The sequence below is a fragment of the Bombina bombina genome, chromosome 11 (genome assembly GCF_027579735.1).
Source record: "Bombina bombina isolate aBomBom1 chromosome 11, aBomBom1.pri, whole genome shotgun sequence".
NCBI classification, from domain to species: domain Eukaryota; kingdom Metazoa; phylum Chordata; class Amphibia; order Anura; family Bombinatoridae; genus Bombina; species Bombina bombina.
Window position 1 is genome coordinate 163,932,600 of NC_069509.1, and position 23,486 is coordinate 163,956,085.

General features: G+C 35.7%; 1 protein-coding gene across 1 annotated transcript in view; it reads left to right on the plus strand.

Moving 5' to 3' along the window:
• TMC5 (transmembrane channel like 5) overlaps positions 1-23,486 on the plus strand; it is a 197,784-nt gene that overhangs the window by 56,842 nt on the left and 117,456 nt on the right. Inside the window, exons 2-4 of the mRNA XM_053694248.1 lie at positions 3,324-3,463; positions 6,250-6,440; positions 8,285-8,380. Coding sequence (XP_053550223.1) covers positions 3,390-3,463; positions 6,250-6,440; positions 8,285-8,380 — 361 coding nt within the window. The 5' untranslated portion in view covers positions 3,324-3,389. The remainder of the gene's footprint in view (positions 1-3,323; positions 3,464-6,249; positions 6,441-8,284; positions 8,381-23,486) is intronic.

The window sequence follows — 23,486 nt, forward strand, 5'->3', positions numbered from 1 at the left end:
TAGAAGATGCCACCTGGATGAAGACTTCTGCCCGTCTGAAGGTCCTCTTCTGCCCGGATTGGATGAAGACTTCTGGCCGTCTGGAGGACCACTTATGCCCGGTTGGGTGAAGACGTCTCAAGGTAGGGTGATCTTCAAGGGGTTAGTGTTAGGTTTTATTAAGGGGGGATTGGGTGGGTTTTAGAGTAGGGTTGGGTGTGTGGGTGGTGGGTTTTAATGTTGGGGGGTATTGTATTTTTCATTACAGGTAAAAGAGCTGATTACTTTGGGGCAATGCCCCGCAAAAGGCCCTTTTAAGGGCTATTTGTAATTTAGTATAGGGTAGGGCTTTTTATTATTTTGGGGGGCTTTTTTATTTTATTAGGGGGATTAGATTAGGTGTAATTAGTTTAAAAAAATTGTAATTATTTTATTATTTTCTGTAATTTAGTGGGGGGGGGGTCCGTAATTTAGTTTATTTAATTTAATTGTATTTAATTGTAGTTAGTTTAGGTAATTAATTTAATTATAGTGTAGTGTTAGGTGTAATTGTAACTTAGGTTAGGGTTTATTTTACAGGTAAATTTGTACTTATTTTAGCTAGGTAGTTATTAAATAGTTAATATCTATTTAATAACTATTGTACCTAGTTTAAAATAAATACAAAGTTGCCAGTAAAATAAAAATAAACCCTAAGCTAGATACAATGTAATTATTAGTTATATTGTAGCTATCTTAGGGTTTATTTTATAGGTATTTAGTTTTAATTAAGAATAATTTATTTAATTGTAGTAATTTTATTTAGTTTTATTTAAATTATATTTAAGTTATGGGGCATTAGGTTTAGGGTTAGACTTAGGTTTAGGGATTAATACATTTAATATAGTGTCGGCGACGTTGGGGGCGGCAGATTAGGGGTTAATAAATGTGGGTAGGTGTCGGCTATGTTAGGGACGGCAGATTAGGGGTTAATAAAATTTAACTAGTGTTTGCGAGGCGGGAGTGCGGTGGTTTAGGGGTTAATATATTTATTACAGTGGCAGCGATGTCCGGTCGGCAGATTAGGGGTTAAAAAATGTATTTGTTTGCGATGTGGGGGGTCCTCGGTTTAGGGGTTAATAGGTAGTTTATGGGTGTTAGTGTACTTTGTAGCACTTTAGTTAAGAGTTTTATGTTACGGTGTTAGCCCATAAAACTCTTAACTACTGACTTTTAAATGCGGTAGGTGTCTTGACAGGAGAGGCTGTACCGCTCACTTTTTCCAAGACTCGTAATACCGGCGTTAGGAAAATCCCATTGAAAAGATAGGATACGCAATTGACGTAAGGGGATTTGCGGTATGTTAAAATCAAGGAAAAAAAGTGAGCGGTACACCTGTACCTGCCAGACTCGTAATACCAGCGGGCGTTAAAAAGCAGCATTGGGACCCCTCAACGCTGCTTTTTAAGGCTAACGCAAGACTCGTAATCTAGGCGTTTGTTTTTAAAACTCATAACTAAAACACCTACAGGGGAATTGTGTTTTAAATTTATATTTATAACTAATAAATATAATAATAATTTATAACTTGTATTAAAGGGGCAGTAAACTCAAAAAAGCGTTAATGATTGAGATAGAGCATGCAATTAAAAAGCAACTTTCCAATTTACTTCTATCACATTTGCTTCATTCTCTTGGTATCCTTTGTTGAAAAGCATACTTAGGTAGTCTCAAGAGCAGCAATGCATTAGTGGGATCTAACTGCTGATTGGGTCTCCTTCAAAAAAGGATACCTAGAGAATGAAACAAATTTGATAATAGAAGTAAATTGGAAAGTTGTTTAAAATGGTATGTTCTGTCTGAATCACAGAAAGTGAATTTTTTGTAGCACAAACTTTACATGTCTCAAATCATTAGAGCATTTCATTTAAGCACCTCTTACCCTGCAAGTCTTTGGGGCCTATTTATGATGGTGCGAACGGACATGATCCGATATTGCGGATCATGTCCGCTGCACATCGATAAATACAAACAGCATACGCTCTCTGCATTTATCATTGCCCCAGCAGTTCTTATGAACTGCTCGTGCAATACCACCCCCTGCAGATTCCACTAGCAGGAGGTGTCAATCAACCCAATCGTATTTGTTTGGGTTGATTTCCGACGATGTCTGTCCGCCGCCTCAGAGCAGACAGACAGGTTATGGAGCAGCGGTCTTTAGACTTTTTTTGAGGTGGTAATATAAAATTATTAATTGTATATACATATAAAGAAACTCTGCAATATACTTTAATTATTTATTTTGTCCCTGTAATTAAATTCTGAAATTGTGAGCTGTTCAATTCCTGTTAGAAATGGAAGTGCAGAGCACTGTTATATTACACACAACCATTGGCTGCACACTCTAGTGACCTATTTATAACCGTCCCTAACTGGCCACACCCACAGCAGAGAAGGTAACCTAAGTTACAACATGGCAGCTCCCATTGTTTTATAGACATTAAAACTTTACACTTATTTTGTCACTATTTAAGCAGCTAATGAAACGTTAAGAAAAATATATTTACATGTTATTCTCAGACTAATCTTTGCTTTGAACGCATCGCTCTATCTAGCATTTATTTAGTGTTTAATGTTGCTCTCATGGAACACCCAATTTCCGCCTGTCAGTGATTGAAGCATACATATGTATACCTGCTTCTGATTGGCTCACCAGCTGCATCCTCATCTGGGGTGACAAAGAAGCACAACTTTGACAATGTATTTAACCGCTCTTTAGGGTTAAACACATAGTAAAAGAAAGTTTTTTTTTTTTAAAACAACAAAAATAGAAAACTTTATTTTTACAAAACGATGTCCCTTTATTAAACCGGTTTATTTAATTGTTGTAATAAAAAATCATTAAGCAGTTGGTTATACATAATCTTCTAGATCAACTTGGGCTGATTTTCTCTAGCACTCAGTGAACAATAATAGCAAGTCTTTTTCTTGGCCATGGCTACACTGGGAATTTCTAAGTGCTAATTTTGCAAGAAAACGATTAAGGTGTTTGCTTTTTTTTTAACACAATCAGTCTTTTTTTAAGTGTTTACTTTGATTACATTTTTTTTCATTTTAAACTAAAGGGGCGCTGTTTCTCATCCCTTTAATACTATGTAATATTTATTTTTTTACTGTTGCCATACCAGGTTTTATTAACATGGGTTGATTCTACATTAATTAAATAGTAGTATCTCTAAAATTATGTTTAATTAGTCAACTTGCAGTAATAAAATTAATTTAAAAAATCCTTTGATTACTCATTGTATTTCGTGTGTTGGTTATGGAATATTCCTGAATTCTATTTCCATTTTTTCTTCCTACAGGGTAGAATGAAGATTTTTATTCTATGTCAATAAAGTTGCTGGTGGAAGTCAGAGCTTAGCGGCATAATGGCGTACCCTTACAACGAAGGCTTCGTTAATGCAGGATACCATGATTCAGAAACACTAGAGATGGATAGAGGGTATGTTAGTATTTTTAAAACTATTTAAAGCTTTTTAAACACACCTGCTTTCCTAAGAATGGCCTCAAATACACATCTTAAAGGGGCACGTAAGTCAAAATGACAATTTACTTCTTTATACTTGTATGCTTTGTCGAAAGTTAGCTACATTCCATGGCAGAATACCTAGGAGTGTGCACGTCTTCAGCAATATATGGAAGCAGTGTTTATAACAATGTTATACGGGAAGTGCTCAAGACACGTGCATGCTCCTGAGCTAATCTCATTCTTAACATACTAAGTAAGCTCCTCCTACTGATTACTATTGTCTCATTCTTCACCAACTCTGGAGAACTGACCCAGTTTAAAGACACATTTACCAAAGAGTATTCACACAATAATTAAAGGGGCACGGAATCCATCCCCCCCCCATGATTCAGAAAGAGCATACATTTCTAAACAACTTTCCAAAAAGCCGCAATGCACTACTAGAAGGTAGCTATACACATCCATAAGCCAATGAAAAGGGGTATACAAGTGCAACTGTTCTGTCAGAAGAGCGAATTCATCAGACTAGTGAAAGGAAGTGACGTTCCGTCAGCTGTCTGACAACAAACCCATACCACGCATGCGCTCTTCATTGTAGTCGCATTCCAAAGCGACTATGTCACATTCACTGTTCTGATAGAACTCCCCCTATCCTACATCCGCCCTTAAATTAAACTGATGTAGCTCCAGAACTTGGCTTATACTATATACTGTATGTAAAAAAAACAAAGGGAGATGATCCCAGATTTGCTGGAAAAGGCAAAGACTTTGCCTTTTCGGAAACAGCTATCTCTCGCCAGAAACACGGGTCCTCAAGCTTCATTCTGAGCTTGATAAATGGGCCCCACAGTGAGAGTAAAATAATTGCACTGTCAGATACATAAAATGTATTAACTAAATAAGAGTACAATAGTACAGTAATAAATGTGTGAAATGAAGATTTTACATGTTGCAAAAGTAAGGGAGAAAAATATTCTAATAATACCAGTGCATGCAAATCTGCGCCGGTATTACAAGTCAGGTGCAATGCGAACGCTTCCATAGGCTCCAATGGGAGCCTCGTTCTCATACCGTGAGAACCTCTTTATTTGGGAACCTATTTATGTGTGTAGATGTGTATATACACATATTAACACATAAATATATATAAGCATATACAGTATATTTACAGGGGGGGACAGTCCCCATAGACCACAATGTACAACCCACACCGCTCACTTTAACCCCTTATAACTGCTTCTTGCAGTTATTTAAAAAAAATGCTAATTTTTTTAAAATAATAACTACTCTACACTGTATTTTGGGGGTAATTGGGCACATTTTGAAAATTAACCAGTGATCTGATCTTGTATTGGCTGGTTATTTATCGCGCTCCCGTAAACGGGCATATTTTCCTGTTTACGGGTGTGCGATAACTGGTGCTCCATTTGTAATCTTGCCATAAATATGTAGATAGCTTTTTTACAATTATATTACTTGTTTAAATATTTAAGATATGTGTAAATGTTTAGTTTCTATAACGTAATGGGAACTGCCACTATTTATATCTCTTTTCTGCTGAGGACATTTAGGGACAGATATAAATCAGGCAATAAAATAGTTTGCAAACAAGGCTAGGTGGAAACCCTGTTAAATAATTACTTAACCCTTTCGTGTCTAGCCTAAATTGTCATGGCATGGAACGTCCTAACGACAGCTAAAGGTTAAAACTAGGTCCCATACAGCCTTGTTTACGCACTTTTATTGCCTGTTTAAGATCTGTACCTTATTGTCCTCAGCAGATAAGAAAGATACATTAGCATTTTAAGTTTAGACATGATGCCGCCAAATACTTTATAGAAACAGTAGAAGAAGAAAAAAGTAAATATCAAGGATGTAACAGAATCAGTCTTTGATAGTTATGTAGCACTTACATAAAAAGCGAGAGGCATTTATCATTTTAATTGTAATAATATAACTGGTTCCCCTTGTGTTTCCAGCTGCAGGGTACAAAATGTATTAGAAATTGCTCTTTATGGTTATTTTTGTATATGAAACAGCTGTCTCTGCTAATTTTAAATACAACCTAATGAAATGGGCTAAGCTTGCAGAAAGAGCTGGCCTCATTATCTTATCTTCCTATATATACACACAAAGCCCTCCTTATCTTATTTGATTTCTTACTGCATAATTAGAGACCGATACTTGGAACAATGTAAAATTAACATTGTAGTACCTCTCTGTCCCACCCTCTACTAGAAGCGTAGTTTATTTTTGTATATGAAATAGGTGTTTTTGATTGATGAAAGCACAACTTAACTAAATGGTCCAAGCTTGCAGAGAGAGCAGACCTCCTTATCTCATCACTCTATACACACACACAAACACTTTCTTATCTTATCTATGTCTGTAAACACAAAGCCTACATTTTAGAGAGAACAATTGAAAATTAACATTTTAATGTTTATTTTTCCCACCCCCACTGAGAGTGTGATTTCTTCTGCTGTTTCTAGTTTGCATATCGTTTTGATACCCATTACTGCAGTTTTGGAATTTTCAGTATAGGTGGTGGTTTCAACTAGCAAAATCTGCTATTTCAAATGACAAAATAAAAGGAATGGAACTATTTGTAAACAATTGAATACAATCTAGGGGGCAAAATGGATTATTGTAAACACATTAAAACACATTTTAATCTCTTGAAGAAGAAAAAGTATTTATCAAAAATGTAATTAAGCAACAGTGTATTCTTCGCTTCATGTCATGTTTATGTTTTGAAGGCCTAATAGCCGACAGAAATCATCATTTCACCAAAACCGTTATTATGATGATATGGGATACGGAGAAGAAACCCGCGGAAATAGGAGCAGTCAGACTGCGCTACCGATGAATAATGTCCAACAGGAGTTTGATTATGACCAGTCACCGAGATACCCTGCTTCAAGGAATGACCCTTATAGAGGAGGATATGGTATGTGGCTACTAATAATATAAAAGTGGCTACTAATAATATAAAAGCACAATTGCATTTACATTAAAGGGACATAAAACACAAACATTTTCTTTTATGATTCAGATAAAACCTACAATTTTAAAAAAAAAATTCCAATGTACTTCTATTATCAAATTGTTTTCGTTTTCATGGTATCCTTTGTTGGAAAGCAGGAAAGTAAGCTCAGGAGTGTACACGTCTGCAACACTATATGGCAATAATTTAGCAACAATGTTCTACATTAGCACTAGATGGCAGCACTATATCCTGTCATGTAGTGCTCCAGACTTGTGCACGCTACCTATCTAGATATCTCTTCAACAAAGAATAACAAAAGAACAAAGCAAAATTGATAATAGAAATAAATTGGAAACATTTTTAAAATTGTATTCTCTTTCTGAATCCTGAAAGAAACATTTTAGTTTTATGTCCCTTTAACCAGGCTTTTCCAACCTAAGGCCCTAGTCTTCTACAGACTATGGGGTTGACTCCAATCCTTCTGATTTTCTTTAACGTTATCAGAATCACAATCTTCCAGAGTCAAACACAGTTAATATGATCATCATGGCACCTATCAGCGAGTGCTTCCTTTGACAGTGGGTTTCCATCAAAATAAGTTGTTATTGTCATTTACTGATAGATACACATTGGTAGGTATTGACTTGGACAACCGTTAATGTCTTGTAGATATATTTTATTCACAATTTACAGTTACATATTGATTATGATGACATATTCTGTATCATTTATTATTTGGAGCAAATATATAATCATCAAAAAGGGCCGTCACGGTTGTTGGCATCGGCTGCGCCATCTTGTTTTTTTGGTCTGAGCTTTCAGAGATCATTGGCCATTTGTGTTAATGACTGATCGGTGGGAGATGAGCATTAATCAAGATCCTTTGGCTGTTGAACTCAATGTGCCCATTGACTTTAGTTGGATTGTCATCACCAATCTTGATATTGTCCATGAATTAGATACAGAAATTGTGTTATTGTTTCTCATGACATAAAGGTTAACTGGGAGCCGTAAAAGAGCCAATGAGCATCAATGGAAATATTGGAATTAACCCCTATGTGTTTTGGGACTTGGGGACGCACTAGATTGCAGTACTATTCAATGTTATGTAGTGCTACCTATCTAGGTATCTCGTAAACAAAGAATAACAAGAGAACAAAGCAAATTTGATAATAGAAGTACCTTGGAAATGTTTTTAAAATTGTATTCTCTATCTGAATCATGAAAGAAAAAAATTCTGTTTCATGTCCATTTAATACAGGAACATCCTTTTGACATAAAATATACAATACAAAAAATATGTTTTAAATCTCTTTTAGATCCAAAAAGACATTAATGTCCCATTAACAAACTGAACCAAAAGTACATGTTTATTTTATATATTAAAGGGACGTTACGGTAAAAAGTAAACTTTCATGATTCAGAGAGAGCCGTCAATAAAACAAAAACACTTTCCAATTTACTTCCAGTATCAAAATGTGCACAATCTTTTTATATACACTCTTTGCATAGCAACAGCTTCTACTGAGCATGTGCAAGAGTTCACAGCATATATTCATATATTCATTTGTGATTGGCTAGTGGCTGTCACATGATACAGGGGGAAATTAAAGTAACTTTGAAATTTGTCAGAAAAAAACTTTCTTCTGCTTTGAAATTCAAACTGTTATTGCATTGTCTGTTTTTTTTTTATAGATTCGTTATGCAATGCTAGTGTGTGTAATATTCCTTTAAGTGACCATTTAAAAAAATTTGTGAATACTAAAGCTATACTTAGTAATAATGTGTTTTTTTTCCCTTCCTAGTTAATTCCAGCTTTCAGCCCGAGCCAGAACAGTACCTTGATGAAAGACAGGAAAGACCTTATTACATAACCGATTCCAATAGTATATCAGAAGAAGGTATGTTTTGTGCTGTATGCATTTATGTTAAAGGGACAGTCTAGGCCAAAATAAACTTTTATGATTCAGATAGAGCATGTAATTTTAAACAATTTTCCAATTTACTTTTATCACCAATTTTGCTTTGTTCTATTGGTATTCTTAGTTGAAAGCTTAACCTGGGAGGTTCATATGCTAATTTCTTAGACCTTGAAGACCACCTCTTTTCAGAATGCAATTTAACAGTTTTTCACCACTAGAGGGTGTTAGTTCACGTATTTCATATAGATAACACTGTGCTCGTGCACGTGAAGTAATCTGGGAGCAGGCACTGATTGGTTAAACTGCAAGTCTGTCAAAAGAACTGAAATAAAGGGGCAGTTTGCAGAGGCTTAGATACAAGATAATCACAGAGGTTAAAAGTATATAAATATAACTGTGTTGGTTATGCAAAACTGGGGAATGGGCAATAAAGGGATTATCTATCTTTTAAAACAATAAAAATTCTGGTGTAGACTGTCCCTTTAATTAGACATTAATATTTTCTGCCTCCATTTTTTTAAAGGTATATAACCACAAAATATAAATATAATGTATTGTTCTTGAAATTTGCTTAGCAACATTTTTACAAAACAATGATTAGCAAATATACTTCTAGTAAGAGTGATCACAGGTGTTATGATAACATTTATTCTGTACAGTGGTAGGTTAGTCATATACACACTCTTTGTCTCGCTTATGCTTCTAGCTGTGCTGATTTCACACTATACATACATAAGACAGGAATTTATTTACCAATATAGTAAAGATATGTCATGTGCATTTTTATTTGTTTAACCATAGTCTATTTACATCTGAAAATTATATTTATTTCCACTCCTCAGGCTGAAGGGAATTCTTCCTACTTCAGCATGCTTGCAGTTTATGTGACCCTGCAACATATTATAAAGCAATAGCTTGATTAGTAGAGAATCAGTAGAGAAGCCATTTTATTTCTGTCAATAACTCCAGGGATACTTCCCTATTGAGTCTGGTTACCTAAGCTCTTTTATTGAGGCCATTCAGGTTAGCTCCTGCACTTTACACATGCAGATACACAGACACTACATACATTTATACATGCAGATACACACACACACATTACATAACATAGACTTATACATGCAGCATACACTTATACATGCACACACACACACACACACTACATAGCATACACTTATACATGCAGATATACACTTATACATGCAGAGACACATAGACACACTACATAGCTTACATTTATACATGCAGCATACACTTATACATGCAGACACACACACACACTACATAGCATACACTTATACATGCAGATATACACTTATACATGCAGAGACACATACACACACTACATAGCATACACTTATACATGCAGATATACACTTATACATGCAGACACACAAACACACTACATAGCATACACTTATACATGCAGATATACACTTATACATGCAGATACACATACACACACTACATAGCTTACATTTATACATGCAGACACACACACACACTACATAGCATAAACTTATAAATACAGATACACACACACAGTTATGGATACAGATAGACACACACACTACATCATATATGGGTATCTGTAATTCATTGTATGGGGTCCTGGGGTTGGCAAGCACATTATCTGGTAGTCTGCGGCTGCCACTGTTCGTTACCCTGGTATTAGCACTGCTCATTGTATAAAACTGAAGGCATGCTAGTATTATCACCAGGGGTTAGACATCATCACTACCAGAGGTAGGTTAGAGAGGTCACCATTACCCGTGCTCAGAGTGTATACAGCCTTCTTACTCCTGCTTAACTCACACACCATTCCTTTTCCACAGGGAATATAACAGGTATCTAACCCTGTGAGAGCAAAGCCAGCTGCTTCTGAGTATGGGCCCAATAGAATTTAAAAAAAAAAAAAAATTTATGCATGGGATAAATCGGGACAGATGGCTAGCAACCCGGGACAGGGGGACAGACCCCTAAAATCGGGACTGTCCCACGAAAATCGGGACAGTTGGGGGTAGGCTCTGAACAATGTTTGTGTAGCATTTAGCAGGGTTATACAAACTGCAGTAGAATACATTCCAGCCTCTCTCAGTGGAGTGAAAAAAAAATTATGTCATTAGTGACTATATTTTAAGTTTGATGTGATCATTACTGATCCTGTTTATGTAAATTATGATGTTATCAATAATTACGTGTAATGGGCTGTATGGTGTAGTCATCAACAATCATGTTTATGTAAGCTATGATGTCAACATTAATGACATGTCATGTGATGTATGGTGTGTTCATCACCGATCATGTTTATGTAAGCTATGAGGTCATCATTAATGACATGTCATGTGATGTATGGTGTAGTCATCAACAATCATGTTTATGTAAGCTATGATGTCAACATTAATGACATGTCATGTGATGTATGGTGTGTTCATCACCGATCATGTTTATGTAAGCTATGAGGTCATCATTAATGACATGTCATGTGATGTATGGTGTGTTCATCACCGATCATGTTTATGTAAGCTATGATGTCAACATTAATGACATGTCATGTGATGTATGGTGTGTTCATCACCGATCATGTTTATATAAGCTATGATGTCATCATTAATTACATGTCATGTGATGTATGGTGTGTTTATCATGTTTATGTTAGCTATGATATCATTGAAAATTAGGCAGATTTAAAGTTGCTTTTTGAATTCCCTATTATTTTTGATTAAACGTAAATGATTTTATTTTACCACTAAATCACAAACATGCCGCTAACCTCATGGCAGTATGTCCCAGCAAACCTGGGACTGTGAGAAGACAGGGCAGGTCAGACTGACTGTGCACATTAGATTGTCAGCTGACAAGTTTTAATAAAGATTTTACACAAAAAAAAAAACAACAATGAGAGAAAGAGATGTTGCCCAGGCACCCCTGAGGGAAGCTCACACGACTTGCAGCCTGCAGGTGTGTGTAGTTTGCTCAGAGTCACACATTTTTTTTTAAATAATAATTTGTATAATTAATTGTGTAACATCACCCAGGAACTAAAAATGCCACTGTTGATGTCAAAAGGACATGTCTTCAAATGGATTCCCTCAAACACAGTTACAGATATATATATATTATTTATTCTATTTTACCTCTATGGTGTTTGTGTATGTACAAGGGGTTGTGTGTATGTATAGGTGTGTGTATGTATGTATGTCTCTGTGTGTATGTATGTATGTCTCTGTGTGTATGTATAGATGTCTATGTGTGTGTGTATGTATGTATAGATGTATATGTGTGTATGTATAGGTGTGTGTGTATGTATAGATGTCTATGTGTGTATGTATATGTGTGTGTGTATGTATAATGTAAATGTGTGTATGTATAGGTGTGTGTATGTATGTCTCTGTGTGTATGTATGTATGTCTCTGTGTGTATGTATAGATGTCTATGTGTGTGTGTATGTATGTATAGATGTATATGTGTGTATGTATAGGTGTGTGTGTATGTATAGATGTCTATGTGTGTATGTATATGTGTGTGTGTATGTATAATGTAAATGTGTGTATGTATAGGTGTGTGTATGAATAGATGTCTATGTGTGTATGTATAGATGTATATGTGTGTATGTATAGGTGTGTGTGTATGTATAGATGTCTATGTGTGTATGTATATGTGTGTGTGTATGTATAATGTAAATGTGTGTATGTATAGGTGTGTGTATGAATAGATGTCTATGTGTGTATGTATAGATGTATATGTGTGTATGTATAGGTGTGTGTGTATGTATAGATGTCAATGTGTGTATGTATATGTGTGTGTGTATGTATAATGTAAATGTGTGTATGTATAGGTGTGTGTATGAATAGATGTCTATGTGTGTATGTATAGGTATGTGTGTATGTATAGGTGTGTGTGTATGTATAATGTAAATGTGTGTATGTATAGGTGTGTGTATGTATAGATGTCTATGTGTGTATGTATAGGTGTGTGTATGTATAGATGTCTATGTGTGTATGTATAGGTGTGTGTATGTATAGGTGTGTGTATGTATAGATGTCTATGTGTGTATGTATAGGTGTGTGTGTATGTATGTATGTCTCTGTGTGTATGTATAGATGTCTATGTGTGTGTGTGTATGTATGTATAGATGTATATGTGTGTATGTATAGGTGTGTGTGTATGTATAGATGTCTGTGTGTATGTATAGGTGTGTGTGTATGTATATATGTAAATGTGTGTATGTATAGGTGTGTGTGTATGTATAATGTAAATGTGTGTATGTATAGGTGTGTGTGTATGTATATATGTAAATGTGTGTATGTATAGGTGTGTGTGTATGTATAGATGTCTATGTGTGTATGTATAGGTGTGTAACATAGTAACATAGTAGATAAGGTTGAAAAAAGACTGAAGTCCATCGAGTTCAACCTATACAAATCTAAAATACTTACAAAAAGCTCCAGTTAAGCTTAAATAACCCCATTAAAATGTGACCCATTTAATACTAGCAATCATATCCATGAATTTTTTTTATATACAGAAATTTATCCAGACTATTTTTAAATGTATCTATGGTATTGGCATTCACTACCTCCTTTGGTAATGAGTTCCACAATTTTATTGCTCTTAAAGTGAAAAAACGTTTCCGTTGCAGGAGATTAAATCTCCTTTCCTCCAACCTTAAATTATGACCTCTTGTCAGAAACAATTTTCTTGGAATAAAAAGAGCTTCTGCCATCTCTGTATATGGGCCTTGAATATATTTATATAAAGTAATCATGTCACCTCTCAAGCGCCTTTTTTCTAAAGAGAACAGACCCAGTTTGGTTAGCCTCTCCTCATAGGTTAATTTCTCCAATCCCCTTATTAGCTTTGTGGCCCTTCTCTGAACTTTTTCTAGTTCTGCAATATCTTTTTTAGCAATCGGTCCCCAGAACTGCACTCCAAACTCAAGGTGAGGTCTTACCAGGGCTTTATATAATGACAGAATTATGCTTTCCTCCCTTGAATCAATGCCTCTTTTAATACATGCTAGTATCTTATTAGCCTTTGAAGCCGCTGCCCTGCATTGTGCACTCATCTTTAGCTTGTTATCTATTACTACTCCCAAATCCCTTTCCTCCTGTGTTTGGCTAAGACTTGTCTCATTTAAAAAATACGTAGCCTGCTTATTTTTACTTCCAAAATGTAGGACCTTACATTTTTCCGTATTAAATCTCATTTTCCATTCACTTGCCCATAGTTCTAATTTTAGCAAATCCCTTTGTAAAGAGAGTTCGTCCTGCTCTGACCTAATGACCTTACTTAACTTAGTATCATCTGCAAAAATAGAGATGTCGCTATTTAATCCTTGCTCCAAGTCATTTATAAAAATATTAAAAAGAACAGGGCCCAGTACTGATCCTTGGGGGACGCCACTGATTACCTTTGTCCAATCTGAGTATGATCCATTTACTACTACTCGTTGCTCCCTATCTTTTATCCAGTTATTTATCCATGAGCTAACATTTTCAGCTATTCCCAGTCCCTTAATTTTGTGCATTAATCTCTCATGTGGCACTGTATCAAATGCCTTTGCAAAATCTAAGTATATCACATCAACTGATTCCCCTTTATCTGTATTTTTACTTACTTCCTCGTAGAATCTAATTAGATTAGTTTGACATGATCTATTTCTCCTAAAGCCATGCTGATTAGAACTCATAATCTTGTTTACACGAATATGCTCATCAATATAATCCCTTATAATCCCTTCAAATATCTTCCCCACTATTGATGTCAGACTAACTGGTCTATAGCTTCCTGGATCACCCCTGCTTCCCTTTTTGAAGAGTGGCACCACATCAGCTTTACGCCAATCCTGGGGTACCATGCCTGAGGATAATGAGTCTTGAAAAATTAAGAGTAAAGGTTTGTCTATAACAGTGCTAAGTTCACTTAACACCCTTGGGTGTGTGTATGTATATATGTAAATGTGTGTATGTATAGGTGTGTGTGTATGTATAGATGTCTATGTGTGTATGCATAGGTGTGTGTATGTATATATGTAAATGTGTGTATGTATAGGTGTGTGTGTGTGTATGTATAATGTAAATGTGTGTATGTATAGGTGTGTGTATGAATAGATGTCTATGTGTGTATGTATAGGTGTGTGTATGAATAGATGTCTATGTGTGTATGTATAGGTGTGTGTGTATGTATAATGTAAATGTGTGTATGTATAGGTGTGTGTGTATGTATATAAGTGTGTGTGTATGTGTAGATGTGTGTGTGTACATATACTGTAGGTGTGTGTGTATAGGTGTGTGTATGTATAGATGTCTATGTGTGTATGTATAGGTGTGTTTGTATGTATATAGGGGTGTGTGTGTATGAATAGGTGTGTGTATTTATAGGTATGTATATGCATGTTTGTGTGTTTGTAGGCATGTGTATATGTATAGGTGTGTTTGTCAATGTGCGTATGCATGTACAAGAGTGTGCATATGTGTATGTGTATGTATAGGTGTGTCGTTATTTGTGTTTATATGTATGTGTGTGTGTTTATGTGTATGTCTTTGTATAGGTATTTGTATGTATGTGTCTGTGTGTATGTATAGGTGTGTGAATGTATGTATAGGTATGTGTGGGTGTGTGTATGTACAATGGTGTGTTTATGTTCAGGTCTGTGTGTATGTAAGTATGTATAGGTATGTGTATGTATGGGCAATTGTGTGTGTTTGTGTAGGTGTGTGTGCATGTATGTACCAGTATATGGGTGTATGTATAGGTGTGTGTATGTATGTACCAGTATATGTGTGTATGTATAGGTTTGTGTAGGTGTGTGTGCATGTATGTACCAGCATATGTGTGTATGTATAGGTTTGTGTAGGTGTGTGTGTATGTATGTATGTACCAGTATATGTGTGTATGTATAGGTTTGTGTAGGTGTGTGTGCATGTATGTACCAGCATATGTGTGTATGTATAGGTTTGTGTAGGTGTGTGTGTATGTATGTATGTACCAGTATATGTGTGTATGTATAGGTTTGTGTAGGTGTGTGTGTATGTATGTATGTATGTACCAGTATATGTGTGTATGTATAGGTTTGTGTAGGTGTGTGTGTATGTATGTATGTACCAGCATATGTGTGTATGTATAGGTTTGTGTAGGTGTGTGTGTATGTATGTATGTACCAGTATATGTGTGTATGTATAGGTTTGTGTAGGTGTGTGTGTATGTATGTATGTACCAGTATATGTGTGTATGTATAGGTTTGTGTAGGTGTGTGTGTATGTATGTATGTACCAGTATATGTGTGTATGTATAGGTTTGTGTAGGTGTGTGTGTATGTATGTATGTACCAGTATATGTGTGTATGTATAGGTTTGTGTAGGTGTGTGTGCATGTATGTACCAGCATATGTGTGTATGTATAGGTTTGTGTAGGTGTGTGTGCATGTATGTACCAGTATATGTGTGTATGTATAGGTGAGTGTATGTATGTACCAGTATATGTGTGTATGTGTAGGTGTGTGTGCATGTATGTACCAGTATATGGGTGTATGTATAGGTTTGTGTAGGTGTGTGTGCATGTATGTACCAGCATATGTGTGTATGTATAGGTTTGTGTAGGTGTGTGTGTATGTATGTATGAACCAGTATATGTGTGTATGTATAGGTTTGTGTAGGCAAGTGTGTGTCATGTGATCTGTGTGTGTTTGTGACAAGTACATGGGTAGATGAGCTTTCATACTTTGGCCAAAATATGCTGCTAAAAGCTCAATTTTTATATAAGGATATTGAGCAGTTAAAGGGACAGTAAAGTCATAATTAGACATTCATGATTTAGACAGAGCATATCATTCTAAACAACTTTCCAATTAACTTCTATTAATCAATTTGCTTCCTTCTCTTGTTATCCTTTGCGGAAAGGTTTATCTGGGTAAGCTCAAAAGCATCAAATAACCTAGGTTCTAGCTGCTGATTGGTGGCTGCATATATATACCGATTGTTATTGGCTCGCCCATGTGTTCAGTTAGAAACCAGTAGTGCATTGCTGCTCCTTCAACAAATGAAACCAAGAGAATGAAACAAATTTGATAATAGAAGTAAACTGGAAAGTTGTTTAAAAATGTATGTTCTACCTAAATCATGAAACAAAAATTCACCATATTTAATGTTTTGTGCGTGTTTTTAAAGTACATTATTCGTTATTTAATCACACACATTAAAGACACTGTGCATTCTAACAACATTGCATCTCACTATATTAAACAACTGTAGCTCTTGCATTAAAATATATTGTAACATATTTTTAAACAAAATGACATATAATTGCAACCTGTATTTCTACTGTAGTAAGTTATAACAATATTTAACATAAATATAAACATTTGTTTATGTTACAATATGAAGAATGCATTGCAGCCCTCTGTATAAGCCACTATATAAACAATCCCAGTTTACATAATGATTATTGAAGATAAACAGAATTCCTACTAATTAAATATGTTTTCAATTGGCAGTCCTAGGTGTTGCGACCGTATCTATGTTAATTAGGTGATTAAGGTTAATAGAATTCTGTGCTCATTGTAGAATGAATATTGCTTAGCTACAACATCTACAACAAACCCTTGGACAGAAGACTTCATAAAAGTGTAATTAGATGTTGTCGGTTACCTAGGAGACACAGGAAGTTTTGATTGTCACACACTATCTGTCCATAGGATAGCAAGCTTGTAGCATAAGGAAAGGAAGTGCTGTTCCCAGAATGTATATCACACTGGGTAATTGGCAATAACGTCACAATTTTTAGGAGCCATGCATTTTTTATATAGATATGTGTAGAATAATTAATAGAATTAGTAGCCAGGGTCAAATTCTAGTTGCTCCCTGGATCAGAAAAATTGACAAGCCCTGGAATAAAATAGGAAGTAGTGTCAATCCTTAACAATTGGGGCCACACAAGATATTGGTTTTCTTCCACTTTAAGGACTGTTAAGCAAATTTAAAAATTGTTCTTTTTAAAGAAAAAATGTACTTCTATATAAAGCAACTTCAAATGAGCAACATTTTAGAGCTTCTTCAACCCCAACACACACACACACACATACATAAACACACATGCATGCAGACATACACAAACATGCACATACACACAGACACACACACACATAAATACAAATATATATATATATATATATATATATATACACACAGTATATACATAAATACACATACATGCAGACACATGCACATACACACACACATGCACATACACACACATGCATGCAGATATACACAAACATGCACATACACACAGACACACACATAAACACACATAGATATACACACATACATGCAGACACATGCACATACACACACACATGCACATACACACACACATGCACATACACACACATGCATGCAGATATACACAAACATGCACATACACACAGACACACACACACACATAAATACAAATATATATATATATATATATACACACACACACACAGTATATACATAAATACACATACATGCAGACACATGCACATACACACACACATGCATGCATATATACACATACATGCACATACACACAGACACACACATAAACACACATAGATATACACACATACATGCACAAACATGCACATACACACACATACATAAACACACATGCATGCAGATATACACAAACATGCATTTACACACAGACACACACATAAAGACACATAGATATACACACATACATGCACATACACACAGACACACACACACATAAACACACGTAGATATACACACATACATGCACAAACATGCACATACATATAAACACACACATGCACATATATACACACACATGCACATACATATAAACACACACATGCACATACATACACACACATACACATGCATATACACACATGCATGCAGCTATACACATACATGCACATACACACAGACACACACACATAAACAGACATAATTACAAATAGATATATATATATAAACACACATACATACACACACATGCACATACACACAGACACACACACAGACACACATAAACACACATGCATGCACACACATAAATACAAATACATATATATGTATATATATATATATATATATATATATATATATATACATAAACACACATATATGCATACACATACACACACATGCATACACATACACACAGATATACACATACATGCACATACACACAGAGACACACACACAAACACACATAGATATACACACATACATACACATACACACACATAAACACACATGCATGCACACACATAAATACAAATACATATATATATATATATATATATATATATATATATATATACATAAACACACATAAATGCACATACATACACATACATACACACACACACATGCACATACATACACACACATGCACATACATACACATACACACACATGCATGCAGATATACACATACATACACACGCACATGCACATACATACACATACACACACATGCATGCAGATATACACATACATGCACATACACACAGAGACACAGCCACATAAACACACTTAGATATACACACATACATGCACAAACATGCACATACATACACATACAAGCACATACATACACATACACACACATGCACATACATACACACATGCATATACACACATGCATGCATCTATACACATACATGCACATACACACAGACACACACACATAAACACACATGCATGCACACACATACATACAAATACATATATATACATAAACACACATACATGCACATATACACACACATGCAGATACACAGATACACACATGCACATACATACACATACACACACATGTACATACATACACATACACACACATGCAGATATACAGACACAAACATGCACATACATACACACACAAATGCACATACATACACACACATGCATGCAAATATACACATACATGCACATACAAACAGAGACACACACACATAAACACACATATATACACGCATACATGCACAAACATGCACATACACATGCACATACACACACACACACACATGCACATGCATACACACACATGCACATTCATACACACACATGCACATACACATGCATACACATGCACAAACACACATACACACACACATGCATACACATACACACACATGCACATAAACACAAACACATATGCATACATGAACATACACATATGCATATAGGCATAGCCACACACATAAGCACAGACACATAAACACACAATTACAAACACACATTCACATCTACGCACACACCATACACACATACATACATATACATACACTTTCCTTGTCTAGCTACAAATCATCCTATGAATAAACAACTTGCTATGCTCCATTATTTTCATGAATTTAATTTCCTTTTACAGATAGCTATGGCGAGCTATCCACACACACTTCTTTCAGTTACATGATGAAGAGATTCCTGATTTTTTCAGGATTAAATAGGGGATACAAAAACATCTGGAGATTCTTGGTTTCTCAGGATTACATAGACCAGGGGATACAAAAACCTCTGGAGATTCCTGGATTTTTAGAATTACATAGACCAGGGGATACAAAAACCTCTGGAGATTCCTGGATTTTTAGAATTACATAGACCAGGGGATACAAAAACCTCTGGAGATTGCTGGACTTTTAGAATTACATATGGAATACAAAAATATCTTTGTATTTCTTTGCCATATTAGTTTTTACTAAGATTCTCAGATAAATGTGTTGAAGCAGCAATTGTAGCCTTCCCCTAGGAGACCTGCATACTTGGATAGATGATGTACACATTTTAAATTGGGTTGTTCAGCTTTTACCCTTGATCTTTGAGGAAAAGCAGGTTTTTTTTACATACACATTTATGAGCACATCAATAGGCCTGGGGCACTAGCTTACCTGTGACCACACAAATATCACATGGTGTGTCAAACTGTCGGACCTCGGCCATCCCAGTCTGTCACAGAAGAAACAGATTTTCACAAGATGACAAGGAGCAAGGATCTGATATCATAGTTTGCTATGTCATACACTATTTTTTTATTTCACATCCAATACTGCAAGGATGGGAGATGTGGGTAGAGCACTGAGGACAACCTTGGAAATGGTGGGAGTCAGGGAAGACTGGGGACATAACTGGGTTGCACAGAGGCTGAGTTGGCATAGTCTTTCTGTTGGTGGTCAGTTGGCATGGCTGAATGGCACAGAGGCTGAGTTGGCATAGTCTTTCTGTTGGAGGTCAGTGGGCATGGCTGAATGGCACAGAGGCTGAGTTGGCATAGTCTTTCTGTTGGTGGTCAGTGGGCATTGCTGAGTGGCAGAGAGGCTAACTTGGCATAGTCGTTCTGTTGGTAGTCAGTGGGCATGGCTGAGTAGCACAGAGGCTGAGCTGGGATAGTCTTTCTGTTGTTGGTCAGTGGGCATGACTGAATGGCAAGTAGGCTGAGTTAGCATAGTCTTTCTGTTGGTGGTCAGTGGGCATGGCTGAATGGCACAGAGGCTCACTTGGCATAGTCTTTCTTTTGGTGGTCAGTGGGCATGGCTGAGTGGCACAGAGGATGAGTTGGCATTGTCTATGTGTTTGGTTGGATGGCTGGGTTGTGGGAATGAGTCAAATGATTGTCATTGTGCATGGTTGGATGGGTCTGTAGCTACAGATAAAGCAGTTTAGGGTGATATCAGGGTTTTTATGGACACGTTTATATTGACAATAGCTTCACTAAAATTGTGACATATATAGGGTAGCTGAAGTGACAGTAGGGACGAGTCCCACAAAAATATAGGAGCTCTGGTATGTGCATAGAGCTTGTCTGCCTCCTCTAACATCAGAATTCACATTAAAATACACTCAGTGTCACAGAGAGATTGCAGGCAATGCAAAAAAGATAATATTATGCTGCAGGAGCCAACCATCAGCAACCGCAATGGCCTTTTTTTGCTTACTGATTGGTTAGTGTAACTGTCAGTTGCAGACCTCCAAACTCTTCCTATTTAAGGACAGTCCCTAATTCTCAGCTCTGTTCCACTGCCCCTCTGAGACAGCCATAAGTTCTTCAGCCCCACCCACAGACAACCTAGACACACCCACAAACCATTCAGACATGCCCTCATTCCTGCCCATTACCCCCCATGACCCAGCCCCTCCCAACACAAAACAGCAACAGCCCCTCTTAACCTGCTGAGTGAGGTCTTTATACTCAGCCACAAATGTTGGGAGCTTTAGTTGTGAGAAAATGTTTTTTTTTTTAACTCTTTCCCAGTGTGAGAGCATAATCAGTCTGGAGCTGTATCTAGTTTATACAGTGCTGTGACAATTGTTTTGCAGTGTTTCAGGTAATGTATTAATACTATTCTGTATTCCTTACTACTTTATAAAGACTTATAAGACTTTAATAGATTACTTCATTTAATATTCTTATCCATCATGTCATTTATGTTTCAGAAGTAAAAATATATTCTATTCAATTTGTATATTTTCCTATGTTTGATCTTTGTTTTATTACACAAGGACATGTAATATGAATTTGTATTTTACAGATTTAGGGGTAGATCCTTCTTTCAATTTAATATTTACTGACATATTGTGGCCCCAAGAATCTAGATTACATAACACATGATATACAAACTATGCTACATGGCAGGTCACAAATATTGTTAAAGCGCAAAAAATGCAATAATGAAATGGTGTAGCGCCTTAGAGCATTTCTTTATTAAACTATACCTTGTCTATAACTATATAACTAACTAACCCCAGTAGATGGGGTTAAACACATAGTTAAAGGGACATGAAACCCAAATTTTTCCCTTTCATGATTTAAAGAGCATGCAATTTTAAACAACTTTCCAATTCACTTCCATTGTCTAATGTGCTTCATTCTCTTTATATAATTTGTTGAAAATCATATCTAACTAGGCTCAGTAGCTTCTTATTGGTGGCTGCACATTTATGCCTTGTGTGATTGGCTGACCCATGTGCATTGCTATTTCTTTAACAAAGGATATCTAAACAATAAAACAAATTAGATAATAGAAGTAAATTGTAAAGTTGTTTAAAATTGTATTATCTAAATTAATCAAGAGATCATTTTTTAGAGTTTCATGTCCCTTTAAAGTCGGCTCAAGATCAATAATGATCTTCTGCTCCGGAGCTGAACATAACCTGTGTTTGTCAGCTACACACATATGCTGTTTGTGACTGGCTCACTGGCCTATGTTTGATTAAGAATCAGTAGTAGACAATGTGCGTTTCGTTCCGAATCGAAATTCGGACGAATTTGTCAAATTCGGAGCTTCGGATCGATGCAAATTTCCGAATTACTGTAGCACTGAAACTAAGGAATAAATCAGAATTAGTTTGGATTTATTCGTTACATTCGGATGGCCATGGACTAATCACAATTACACTAGTATTGTACAGTATATTAGGTTATATCACTCTGCTATGGGTTGCACCTAATATTACAGTACATAATACTAGTCTAATACACAACACATCCCACCTAACACATACCGAACTTCTGAATTTACAAATCGAATCCAAACCGAATACATCCAAATACATCCAAATTTATTCGAATTCGAAACAAATGAATTTGAATGTATCCGAATTCGAATCGATTTGAAAACGAACCAAATAATTTTTTTTCTCCACGTACAAGTCTATTTAGTAGTGTATTGCCTTGCTTTGCAGGTGTTAAACACACAGGTATGGGCAAGCAATATAGCAGTATGATAATGTGGCCAGCATTTCCTTATTACACTTTATGTCACTTCAAAATTCTATCTATTTCTGAGCCTCGAGGATAAGTCTGTAAGGGAGAAAAATTATTATTTTCAGTGTTGCCAAAATTTCACAATGACTTCCTCTAAAGTTTCGTATGGCAATGTAAACAAAGGAACAAATAGGATTTAATTATGTATTCAAAGCAAATATTAGCCTTAGAATAATATGTAGATTTATTTTTTACAATAATGTTAGTTTAAAAATAAATAAAAAAGGGAATAATAAAAATGTTCTTTTTAATGGGACAGTAAAGTAAAAAATGCATTTTCAGGATTCATATAGAGCATTCCATT